The sequence below is a fragment of the Tympanuchus pallidicinctus genome, unplaced genomic scaffold (genome assembly GCF_026119805.1).
Source record: "Tympanuchus pallidicinctus isolate F22 unplaced genomic scaffold, pur_lepc_1.0 scaffold12, whole genome shotgun sequence".
Taxonomy (NCBI): domain Eukaryota; kingdom Metazoa; phylum Chordata; class Aves; order Galliformes; family Phasianidae; genus Tympanuchus; species Tympanuchus pallidicinctus.
In genome coordinates this window covers 7,303,047-7,315,781 of record NW_026294637.1, presented here as the reverse complement: position 1 = coordinate 7,315,781, position 12,735 = coordinate 7,303,047, and the positions used below count along the sequence as shown (strand labels likewise).

At 47.9% G+C, this 12,735-nt stretch overlaps 1 protein-coding gene across 1 annotated transcript in view; it reads right to left on the bottom strand.

Moving 5' to 3' along the window:
• Positions 1 to 184: 184 nt before the first annotated feature.
• Positions 185 to 12,735, bottom strand: part of ACAN (aggrecan) — a 44,435-nt gene continuing 31,884 nt past the window's right edge. The window contains exons 13-17 of the mRNA XM_052672188.1: positions 3,566 to 3,724; positions 3,266 to 3,348; positions 2,784 to 2,928; positions 1,770 to 1,952; positions 185 to 961 (exon numbers count right to left, since the gene is read on the bottom strand). Of these exons, the coding sequence (XP_052528148.1) occupies positions 879 to 961; positions 1,770 to 1,952; positions 2,784 to 2,928; positions 3,266 to 3,348; positions 3,566 to 3,724 (653 nt within the window). The 3' untranslated portion in view covers positions 185 to 878. The remainder of the gene's footprint in view (positions 962 to 1,769; positions 1,953 to 2,783; positions 2,929 to 3,265; positions 3,349 to 3,565; positions 3,725 to 12,735) is intronic.

The window sequence follows — 12,735 nt, the reverse complement described above, 5'->3', positions numbered from 1 at the left end:
CCTGGGTCTACCCCCTCCTGAGCACCTCCTGCTCCACGCCGTTCCCATCTGCATTCAGTGCCAGGGGTCCCCCCGCCCTTCTGTCCACACAACCCCCCTTTGGGTTCCCTTCCTTCCCTGCTACCCTACCCCACTCAGCCACCTCCCTCTGCCCCCCACATTAAAAAAAAGGAACCACAGCGACCCTTTCCGATTTCGCTCTCTTTATTATTTATCACTCTTTCAAAATAGGATATGTTCAAAAAATATAAATAGGTGCAGGGAACGCTGGTGCCCCGCACGGTCCCCTGGAAAGAGCACGTCGTCCCGGGATGGGCGCAGCGCCGTGGGGCGGTGGTGGGGGGCTCTCAGCCTCCCCCCGCTTCCCCCCACCGTGGCCCCCGGCCCTCCCGGTACATTCACTGCCCCTCTGCCCACCCGCCCCGACGCGCCGCAGCAGTAGGATTCTGGAAAAAAAACATAAAATAAAATTAACCCCAAAAGGTGCCGTTCACCCCGGAGATTAAATAACAGAAATAATTACATTGTTCGTGGATAAAATCAGGAAAAAAATAATCATCTTTATTATTTAACTTAACCCCCTGCCCTCTGCGATCCCACCCCCCTCCCCATCCCCGAAGGCACGACGATAATTGGAACCGGACCGTTAGTAAGAATGCTGACTTCTAATTTGCTTTGCTTTGGTGCTTGGAAAACATTAATTTTTTTTTTTTTCTTTTTTTATATATATATACACAAAGGTGGGTTTGTCTGTAATATAATTTTTTTTTTTCCTTATATGACAAAAAAGCAACAACAAGAAGAAGAAATCGCCTCTGTTAATATAAGTGTTCCGTAAAAATCTCTCTTTTCTCTCTCTGCTCACCCCTCGCCCCGCTTTAATGGGTGGGTCTGTGCATGACACCGGGTCTCGACCGGCTCCGGGGGCTCCTCTTGTATAGCCGGCGCTGGTAGCTGGAGGCTGCGGGGAGAAATGGCATCGTTACTGGGATGAGGAGAAACAGGGGAGGAAGGAAAGCAGGGAAAACGCAGCACCAGGAGCGCAGCACTGCGCTCTCCTCCGTCCCTCCCGCCTGCTTTCCCCAGCTCTGGGACTGGGCTGGAGCGGAGCTGGCCAGGAGCCGGCCGGCATTTGAGGGATGTGATTTGGCTGAGCTCGATGTCATTGTTGGGAAGCTCCGAGCAGGGATGGGAGCGGGGTGTAGGCAGCCTGGGGATGGGCCGGGACGCCTCGAGAAGGGCCAGAAACCCGGCCCCATCCCTGGGGCCAGCCCTGTCTCCTTGGCAGGGCTCCCCACTCCCGTCCTCTGCTACTCACCAGCTGCAGGAGCTGCTCCTTTTTTTTCCTTTTCTTTAAGTAGCCTTGGCTCTTATTAAGCTTTTTGCTCCATCCCTCAGCTCTACCTCGGGAAAGCTTCCAGCACGGCATCTTCCCATGGCTCAGCACTGCCCTACACCCAGTGCCACCCAATGCACCTGGAGGTGCTCAAGGCCAGGTTTTTTTTTGGACGGGCCCTGAGCAGCCTGATGGGGGGCAACCAGCCCACAGCAGGAGGTTGGAGCTGGGTGATCCATAAGGTCCCTTCCAACTCAAGCCATTCTGTGATTCTATGATTAATTCGATTCCCATTCCTCCCAGCTGCGTGCATGCAGCACCTCGAATATCCACATTCCCAGGGGGAGAGAGGGGGTGGGGGGGGGGAATTATCCAAGGGCATCTCTGTGCACCACCCCCCCGGGTGCAGATGACTGGGATGGCTGAGACGTACGGTTTGTGCAGGATATCCGCGGCTCCTCCCAGCGCCCGTTGGGCTGGCAGCGGATGGTGGGCACGTGGCGCTGGATGTAGCCGTGGTCGCACTGGTACCGCACCAGGGAGTTGATCTCATAGCGGTCCTTCTTCCGGCCGAAGGTCCGGGCGTTCTCCACTACAGGTGGGTCCCCACAGGCAACTGCAGGAAATGGGGAAAGACAGTAAGAGACGGAGAACCCCTGGCAGGCGGCTCTCAGCCCGTCAGCCCCATCGCTGCTTCTCCTGTGCTGTCCCCTGGGGACAAGAGGGAACGGCCTCAAGTTGCACCGGGGGAGGTTCAGGTTGGATATGAGGAGAAGCTTCTCAGAAAGAGGTGATGCGGTGGCACAGCTGCCCAGCGAGGTGCTGGGGTCACCGCCCTGGAGGTGCTCAAGAGCTGTGGGGATGTGGCACTGAGGGCACAGTGGGGATGGTTGATGGCTGGATTAGGTGATATTAGTGGTCTTTTCCAAACATGGTGATTCTGTGGTGTCTGTAAGTGGGTGATGGCCGCTCCTTCTGATCTTAGAGTGAGGCACTGATGGGGTGGAAAGATGCAACCACCTTGCCCATCTCTAAGATGTGGTGGGAGTGATGCCCTCCCTCGTTATTCCCCTGCTGGAATGGCATTTCTGATCCAGATAGTTTCTGGGACCCAGGTGGGCAGGTGCTATCCCTCAAGCTTTTATAACATCCATCAGCCAGACCCAGGGCTAGAGAATAAGCTGAGAAAGGGGAGATTGTTTCCTTAGGAGGGGAATAGATGGAGATACTACAAAAACGGCACTATTGCTAAAGAAGTTCAAAGAAATCTAAGTTCATACAAACTTCAGTGGGAGGCAGGCTTACAGCATGAACGTTCCTGGCTGAACATGGGGCTGTTGCTCTCAAAGAGCTCAGTGGCAGCACGAGAGCTCATTCCCCTCGTGCCCCAACCCCACAGCCATTGATTGAATCACCCCCATCTTGCTGGTGCACAGCAGGAGTTCACCTGTTCCCTTCTTGCACGTGAAAGGCAGGTGATAGTTGCAGGGGACGTCGTTCCATTCGCCTTGCTCATGCCAGATCATCACCACGCAGTCCTCGCCCGCGGAGAAGAAGTTGTCAGGTTGGTTGGGCCGCCAGTTCTCAAATTGCTGGGGGGAGAGGAAAACACTCGAGCCTGAGTCCCCTCTCTCCTTCCCTCCTTTGTGCCTCCTCCTGCCTCCACCTGCTAGAGACCACAGCTACCTGCACTGCTACTGCAGCCACACGCCTATGGCCATGGTGCCACGGAGCTCAGCCTCTGGTCAGGCGTGGTTTCACCAGAGCTGGTTAAAACCAGGAAAAACCATTCAGCTGAGGGCTGCCTTCACACCTTATCCAAGCACTCAGCGTGTCACTCGAGGGCTCTGCCCCCAGCACCATTCCTCCCACCAAGAACACCAATTCCCCTGCCCCAGGCTGAGGACTAGGTCTGTCCCAGTTGCTCACCAGCGAGTGCCCATCAGACCAGCGGAAATCGTTCTCCACAGCCCTGTCACTGAGGCCGATCCACTGATAGTCCTGTGCATGGCCTGGGAAAGCAGAACAGGGATAGAAGGTTAGGTGCTGGCTCACCACGCTGTGTGCAGGCACCCCTTTTCCAGCTCACCTCTTCTGGACCTGGGGCCCCGGGGTCATCTAGCACTTGCTTTTCACATCATTTTGCACAAACCTCTCCACCATAAACATGGAGTTCAGTGGATGGACCCCTCTCTGTTCTCGTGTCCCCCAGGCAGCCCCAACACTCACTGTTCACAAATTCTTGTTCCTCTGGAGTAATGATGCTGCTCAGGTGGGCTTGATGTTCTCGGCACCTGGACTCTGCGTCCATCCACGTCTCCCTCTCTTCAAAGTGCCTGTAGCAATGGCCCTGGAACTTGATCCAGCCTTCCTCACAGTTTGCCAGGTCTGAAACACACAAAGGAGGGTTGAAAAGGAGTTGGTGCATGTCTGACAGCTTTCCAACTCACCTCTTGGCAGCTCACACACTTGTGGCACAGGCCAACACATGGTCACCTCCTCCAAAACACAAAACCTGACAGTGTTGTCTGCATGGCATCCCAGGGAAAATGATCAGAAGGCACCCAAGACAAATGCAAAAGAGAGGGAAGCCTATGCTGAAGATCCCGTGTTTGTCACAAAGTTATGGGTGCTATTGGAAAACTCAAGTGACACAGATTATTTCGGAGCAATTCCATCCCCATTTGTCTTCCTCGACTATTTTTTACGACCTGATCAAAGCAATGACCCTCTTTTTTCCTCCTGCAGAGTTTTGCTGCTTTGGAAAGCGTCTTTGAAACCAGAATCTCCATGACAGAATCAACATTTGTACATCAAAAAGAACTGAGTGGTGAGAGCCCAGGATGAGGCAGTCACATTCCTTGCTGTGGTTCTGGGTTTTAGAAGAAAAGCAACCCAACCAAGATGGGAATAAAGAGACATGAGCAGGAACTTGCTGCTCTTGGGGTGGGATTCCATCAGTCCTGATGCCTCCATCCCTTTGCATCCCTTTCTGTGCTCAGTTTCTTTCTACTGTTGTTAGCTTGGTAGGTCAAAGCACTGTTGCCTTCAATAACAGAAATTCCTGCTGATCCGCCCTTCTGGTCTTCTTCCAACTGAACACTGCAGAGCTGCTCCACAGGTGCTGGAGGGCTGGCAGCAAGGTGAAGCATTTCGATGTTTTCTGTGCTTTCTAACTGATCAAATGGAATATCTGGAAGTAGTTGTAGCTCTAGGCAATCACACTGGAAAACACCAGCAAAAACTCATGGAAGGGACACTGACATCGTGACAGGAAGGACTGGCTCCTGAGAGTCCTGGAGACTGAAAGATTTTAGGGAAAGGAAGGTCTGCCTCATGGCAATAATAAAGAATTACATTCACCACTGAATTTGAGTCCTTTCTTTCTTCTTGTATCACCCAGAAAATGGGATGCAGGCATTATGAACCCATAAATCATAGAAAAGAGGAAAGAGGAAATTAAGTCTTGCTTGGAGCAAACAAGGTCATGAGCAGCTGCAGGGTAGGAGTCTTCTGGCAGAACAGAAGGCAGCAGGGATGGGTAAATCAGAGGCTGATTAGGTTGCATTGACAAAGAGACATAAAGACAGCACCATTCGTGCCCAAATGGTCCAAAAATCCTGAGACTTTTTTTACAGTTTACTCTGTATGCTCATGTTGAAAGCAGAAGGAGAGACACAGAGAAAGATGAAGAAAAACCCAATGCATGTTAGCGTGAATTCATCTCAAGGTGAGTAAGAAATGCAACTTATTCCTCTTGCTTGAGCAAGGCAGGGGACCTTCCTCTCAGTTCAGCTGACAGAAGTTCGGCCTTTCATCAGTTTTAAGAACAAAAAAATGCTTTTTTTTCCTTCTTGCAGAAACAAAAAGAAGTAACAGTGCAGGTCAGAGTGCGCCTCATTTTGAAGTAAAAATAGGTCACTTTATGTTTTCTCAGATATACATTCCCTGCTGGCTTTACCACAGGAAGCCACGTTGAAGAGATGACAGAAATGTCATGCTGTGTCACATCGGTGGAGACTCCTGGAGTGAAGGAGGCTTCTTCACAGAGTGAAACACAATCATTTTTACATGGCTCAGTTGAAGCATCCTTCCATGAAATTCCAGTCTAGCAGAGAAAGTTTGCCTGGGGTGGAGATGTACTCAGATGTTCCCCCACTGTCACAGACGAACAGAAAGACCCTTGACCCAAAGATGCAGCCATCAACACCATCACAGTCTGCATGCAGCTTCTCCGGAGAAGCTGAACACAAACAAGAAAGCTGAAGAGGACGCCAGAGGTCCCTGCTTGGGAATCTTAGAGAACACGATGCTGTGATGAAGAAATGAATCAGAACATGAAAGCAGAAGGCTCAAAGCTTTTCCCTATTGTGTTCCAAGCTGGCTGTTAGAGGTTAGCTAATGTGATGGGAGCAGCTGGGCTCAGCTTTCTGGGGATAGGGCTGGAAGGAGGTAATGAGGCTGTTAGTAAGATTAGCTGAAGCCGAGTAGGCCGTACCGATCTCACACAGGTCCCCTCCGTAGCTGGGAAGGCATAAGCATTTGAAAGAGTCGATGCCATCAACGCAGGTAGCTCCATTCAGACAGGGGCTTGAGTGGCACTCATCAGTGTCTGCAAGAAATCAAGGGCTTCCATTAGGGCTCTGGGCAGAGAATTCCACCAAGAGGAGAACTTGTTTCCTTGCTTGTTAGGAGGGAGTATCGGTTGTTTTGGGAGAACTTGCTCAGGTCTTATTTGATAACATACTGCCACTGCTGCTGCTGGAGGAGCGAAGCCAAGAGACCCAACCCACCCTATGAGGAAGGCATTCTTGTGACGTCGCCTGATGGTTGAAGGCCGCTCTGGAGATGTCAGAGCAACCCCAGCAAGACATTTCCAATACACAGCACTCAGTGACTCTGACAGCTGTGGAAACTTCTTTGCCCACCAGCTACCTGATGGGCAGAACACACCGACTTCTGCTGGGTCACAACCAGAAGAACGCTGTGAAATAGATCCCTGACACACAACTAGCATTGCTGGAGATAGTTTTTTTCTTAATTCTAATTCAGATGAAGTCCTGGGGTAAGAAATCTCATCTCAGTGAAGCTCAGTGCAGGAAAGAAAAGAAGTGGGTTCAAAGGTGGTTCAGCCTTTTGCTTTTCAGGATCACAGCAAAGCCTCTTCCTTGGTGAAGAACTCCGGAGTGCAGTGCACCTCTCCACACTACTTGTTTTTTTCGCTTGTGATGGGACTGGAAGAAGATGTGCATCTTTCTCAGCTGCTGATCCCCTCATGGTGGAAACTATTCCTACTTTCCCATCTAGAGCATCCCTGAAGGCGCTTTCTGCTTTCTCAGAGGTGAAAAGAGAAGTTGGTATGGGAGGAATTGGACTTCCAACTCTTCAGTGTTTCTCAACCTGCTAATTAGCACAAGCCTGGGTACTAAATGCCGTCATCTGGTAGCACTTCCATCCTCTGTCTTCTTGGGGAAGAATGAAGGAAGCACGGAAGCAGGTCACAGGTAGGCAGCTTGATCTATATACTAGAAAATCTAGTTTTTGCTGGAATTAAAGGTCTTCTTCTAGTATATCTCCAGATTGAGCCTTAGTCCTACTTACTGAACTTAAGAATCAGAAGGAAAATCATTCAGAATGAAAAGATCTCAGAGATGTTCAACTCAAGAAAGAGGACTAATAAAAAGTGGGTGGACAACCATGCAGATTATGTTAAAAGATTGATTAGATCTTCATGCAAGACAACATTTCATTCTTTTACACTCAGAAGAAACAGAATGCTGTGAAAGTGCTGACTAACACACTCCATGCTCTTCTGGATGAGAGGGGTTAGTGAGGAAACCATCAAAGATGATGAACATGCTGGCTATAGGAATACCAGAGCACAGTAGTGATGTGAATATCTTGCTGCCCAGCAGCCAATATCTGATAGGTCAACTAAAAGCTGACATGCTCTGTAATGTGCCTGAATGATGTGAAAAACTCTTCCTGACCTTGGATGGCAAATTGGTTTGTGCTGTGGAGCATGAGAATTGTCTTCTTTATTCTAGATCAGATCAATATAAGCAACATCTTTGTTCCTCAGAAGGTTGATGAACCACTTAATGCCAGTTTTGCAGCTAGCCCTTCACTGAGAGAAGGAATTTCTTCCTCTGGATTGCTCTTCTAAATACTCATGAAAGACTTCTATATTCAACACAGTGCAAAGAAAATTTGAGATCTCATTTCCACGACATTATGAAATACTTTGAGAGTTTCCAGAATGTATGAGGGGCTGTGTGCCTGCTAAGAGCCTGGTTGGCTCTTGTCTGCAGTGACTCTTGGGAGTTCTTAGGAGACAGAAAACATAGGGGAAAATGAAATGTCCTCAGGGATGATGACAGCTCTAGAGGATCCCTGGTCTTCCCAACAGCAGTGGCAGCAGATGTTTCATTGATCCCAGTGGGCTCCAGCTGAACAAGGAAGGAAAGGCTCTTCTTTGTCCATCAAGCTCCATCAAGAGGAAAGCACACTGCGGAAGTGGAAACAAAGCACGTACAAATCAGAACATTGAGTGGGGAAGAAGGAGCCTTTGGTCATCCTCAGCAACGTGGAGCAGAGTTTTGGTACGTCCAAGGTCTGTTCCGAGATGCATGGGACTCACTGGGAGCTGCCATCCCTGGCAGTGAAGGAAGAAGGAGCAGACACATGCAAATTCGTTGCCACAAGTCTCCAGGTGGGAAATAACACTGGAAAAGAATTTCCTTTTACAGATAAGGTATATAATATGACTGCTCATATTATATATGCTGTAAAAACAAAGCTCTGCATACAACATGTATGTCATATACATACACACATACACTTGTATATATCACACAAAAAGTGCAGTCGTCAGTAGCTTTAGGGAAACAGACAAATACAGATGAGACAGTATTTTTTTTCATGAGCATGGTGCAAATGGCTGGAAAGAAGACATTCTAAGCACATGATGATAAATACCAAACTCCTCCTTCAGCCCACATGCTGTTGGGACAGCGACTGGATCTCCATCTGGATGCTGAATCATAGCATTGTTTGAGTTGGAAAGTCATCTGGTCCAGCTCCCCGCTATGAACAGGGGCACTTACAGCTTGATCAAGTCACCAGGCTGATATCAGGAAACTCAAACACGTTGGCCAGCCTGGAGGAAAAGTTGCTGATTTTGGTCCCCTGGAAAATCTGGTCTTTTAGAACTGTTAGTTTTAAATTAGCAGCACGTTGCCTCTGGAAAACGTGGCTGGTTTGTGGGTATTTCTAGGATATCACATCAAAGCCATTGGATTTAGGGGAGGTGAGAACTCCAGTAAAAAAATCCCATCTATCACTCAGTGCTTGGTTCTTAACCTTTTACATACCATACACGTATCCCCTTCCACAGGGTTTATGGCTGGTGAGGTCAGTAAATCACTGTGCCCATCCCCAGCAGCAGGAAAGCCTGCAGCAGGGGGGAGTTTGACATTCTTCCATGTAAGTGAGCTGTTTGTTTGCTTGGGTGAGCAGCCATTCAAAAGTCAGCTCTGCTTTAAGGTGCAGCTCAAGAGCTTATCAGCTAACAAGGAGAAGAGACCACTGCTATTATTACCCAGTGCTCACAAAGAACAACTGATGTGGCATGGGATGCAGAACAGAGGCAGCCCTGGCTTTCAAGAGCTTCAGTTCTGAAACAGAGACAGGGAAGAAAATGCTTTTCTGTGCCAAGAATAGGAAGCCCACTTATTATTAACTCACTTCTCAAGGATAATGCAAAATCAAGAGCTCTCTGGGAGATGCTTTGCACCATACTTCATATCACCCAGAAGTTACAAAGGATTATTCAAATCTATTGCGACAATAGGTCCTATTTTTTACTACTAACAGGACCTAAGGGATAACTTTTGGATTATTTCTTATTAATGAAACCAAAAATTAAAATTCAAAAAAACCTCTAATGTAAATAGGGGCTTGCATCTGGAACTTGTAAACTGCTGGCTGGCAAAAGCAAGGGGAGTTACAGAGTTACAGAGCAATCTTTGAATTTGCCTCACACCGTTCACTTCCTCAGCTTTCTCTTACACTGCCATATACTTACTATATTTAGGCAGCACTATTTTCTTTTGATGCAGCTAAACACAGCACAAGTATTCTCCCAGCGCCTTTGAAGACAATGTGCTGTACTGGATCACAGCAATTGGAAAGAGAAATCCTTCAGAAATGAAAAAGAAATCAGTCCTGGCTTTGCTCAGAAGGCAAACGGCATGCAAAAGTGGGCACACAGCGAGAGAGAAGGGAAGACTTTCAAAATCCCTCATCCCAAGCTAAGCAGACCATCCTAGAAACACTGCTAATGTTCCTTAAAACAACACAGCCTGTGCATTTCTCTCAGTGACAGCCCGCATCCACGAGAGCAAAAGCACTCCTGAAATGAAGTTAGCTTTGTGCTTAGAACACTTATGGAGGAGAAGCAGACTGCAGACAGGTGGTGCTGCCACCCATCCCTGAGCCAATTCTAGTCTTACGTTGTGAGGAACCAGTTCAGAAAAATACTCTATGATTTGTACTCTTGCTTTTGTTCTGCATGGGAGAAAATGTAAGGCTGGAACACAAGGCATTTTCTGCATGTCCAGCAGTCCCTGATGTGCTCCTCAGCCCTTCTTTATAGACCTTCCTCTCAGTGTGATTATCCAAACAGGGATTCAGAGACCAGCTGCATCATTATCTTCTAGAGACTAAAGTAAAATTCCAGGTACAAGTTAAATTTGCCTTTCTGAGTCCCAGGGAAGTTTGAATTGATCACTCAAATAGAGAAGAAAAACATCTGACTGATGGACTCCTACAAGGAGAGAAGAGGAGGAGCTGAGGAGAGCAATTCCTCCATGTACCAGCATCAAAAATCAGGTAGCCAGCTAGTGACTTATGAGCAATTAAGTTACTAAAAGAATGAACTGTATTAATCAAACCAAAGCTGCTTCTGGAATGATCTTTTTGAAGAAAAAGAAGAAAAGCAAAAAAAAAAAAAAAAGGCTATGCCTTGGATTTCTGTAGTGTGAAGGAGGAAACACCATCAATACCTTTTCTCACTTGGATTCTAACCTTAGCTACTTTGGGGCCATTGGTGGAAGACTCCATGAGTTCTTTGCACCAGAGGCAAACAAAACTTAACACAAATTGCTGCCATTTCAGCACATTTCTATTTTTCCCTTGACTTGAGTGAAGTTTTTAGAGCATTGGCTGGTCAGAGTGCTCCAAACCACAGCCTTTCACTGAAGTGCCAGCATGCTCTTCTCAGTTAATAATTATTTGTCTTCAAATGTTACCCGAAGCAAAAAGGCCACTGAGCTGGCAAAGCTCTGGGTGGAGAAGCCAAGTCTATGGCCATTTCTTCATGCTGTAGGCCTGTAGGCTTCCTGTCATCAAGGACGAATCCAACTGCTGACAAAGACACATGCAGGCAAAGCCTTCATTTTTGTTAACAACTAAAAAAAGTTGGCATACCAAGTGTTAACCTCCAGTCTTCTTGTCCTTGTGGCTTTGTCTTTGAGAGAGAAGCACAGCCTATAGAAAAAATGTAATTCTTCTGAAGTCATCCCACTAAAAAGACTGCTGAATCTAATTGGAACGCTTAAATGGCAGGACGGAGCCCAGCAGCTTCATGCCTGAGCTCCGAGCTCCTTCTGTGAGCTGAACCAGCTTTGGTCATGCCTCAAAGGTAGCCGAAACACATTGCACTTAATGAGCATCCACAGCACCCCACAACTCTGAGCACAGCACGAGGTTCCAAACCGTGGCTCCAACCCGTAGCTCTTCCTTGTAGGCTTTTTGCATTCACAGTCATTCTGAAGAGCGATGAGTTCAGAAGGGGATACCTGAGAATGTTTTTTCTTCTTTATTCTTCTTCATCAGTGCTGTGCTCTACTTTTCTAGAGGAATCTCACCCCTGTGCAGAGGTGCTGCACATTCATGGTCAGCAGCACTTTCTTGCTGCCTGGATGAGCCTTGTTCAGACCCTGACCTGGACTGCATTTCACCCTGAAGAAATACTACAGCAAAGAAGCTTATCAACAAAAGAATTCTTATACCCTGCATTATGTTCTAGAGAAGCAAAAACCAAGCACGTGTTCTGAAGCCCATCTCTAGTGCACAAGGAATCCACAGTGAAGCTTCGTGCAGTTATCACTTACCTCTGTCACCTGTTAAGAAGCCCCAGCTGCTATTTTGCCATTCCCGTGACTCACAAATACACAACATATTCCAATCTTGGAACCTTTTTCAAACCTCTTCACACATGAGCTGCCTAACACATGGTTTTCTTTCAAAGTGCTTCACAAGAATGTTGGCTAACAACTGCTCTGAAGAATCTGGCAGTAGCCTTGTGGGTAATTTATAAAAAGAATGAGCAGTGAAATAAAACAACACTTTGGGGCCAATTTTTTCTCTTTTTGCTGAGCCTTGTTGGCTGATTCCCTTCCTTCCCCTTGTTCTTCTGACTTGTTTTTGTCTCCAGACTAGGACGTGGCAGCAAGCAGGGCCCAAGGGCAGAGCCCATGAGGGATGCAAGGGAGGTTTTGGAGGCTTTCTACAAAGACAGATGGGATGTGTGGGGAGCAGGGCTGAGCTGTGGTCACCTGTTTTCCCAGAGGGAAATGATGCAGAGTGAAATGCAGTGACTTGTCCAAAGCTTTTTGAGGATGGGAACGAAGCTTGAAACAAGGCTGAGCAGCACAGAGCCCTGCATTACAGACCCGTACCAAATCCAGATCTGCCTGTGCTTAGTGGTGTGGGTTCACCAGGAAGCAGCCGACCAGGAGGCTGCGTGGGAAGGGAGTGGAGTGAATACTGCTTTTGCTAGAAGCAGATCACTTTGCAAATGCATTTTTTGCTATATTTCTGCAGCATGGCCAAATGAACAGAACCACAAGATATCTAAAAGCACCAACGTGTTTATGTGACAAGATGATTTTTGCAGTGGAGCCTGTGCTCCAGAGCCTGCTCCTGGCTGTAGCAAAGTGAAACCAAGCCATTGCCAGGGATGCTGTGGGACATTACAGGGCTCCTTCCTGGCCAAGAAGTGGCTGGCAAGCATGAAAATGTTCCTGCTTGTCTTCTCATTGTAGCATCCTAGTGTTTGCATGGCATGTAAGCACTACTTGGTGAAGTGCTGTCAGAAAGCTGGTGAAGCATTTTCACCATACAAGGTTACTCAGATTTAAATACTGTATATGTTTATACTTGGCAACTACCAGCCCTGCTAAAGCACCAAAAAGGGGCAGGGTGAAGGGAGCACATGTATCAGCTCAGCTGCCAGAAGCTGTGAGCATCTCCTCACACATTTTGCCCGTTTGTGCTCCAGCGAGCAGCGTGCTCAATGCAAATGCTGCACTCAGCAGTGACAAAGCTGAGAGCAG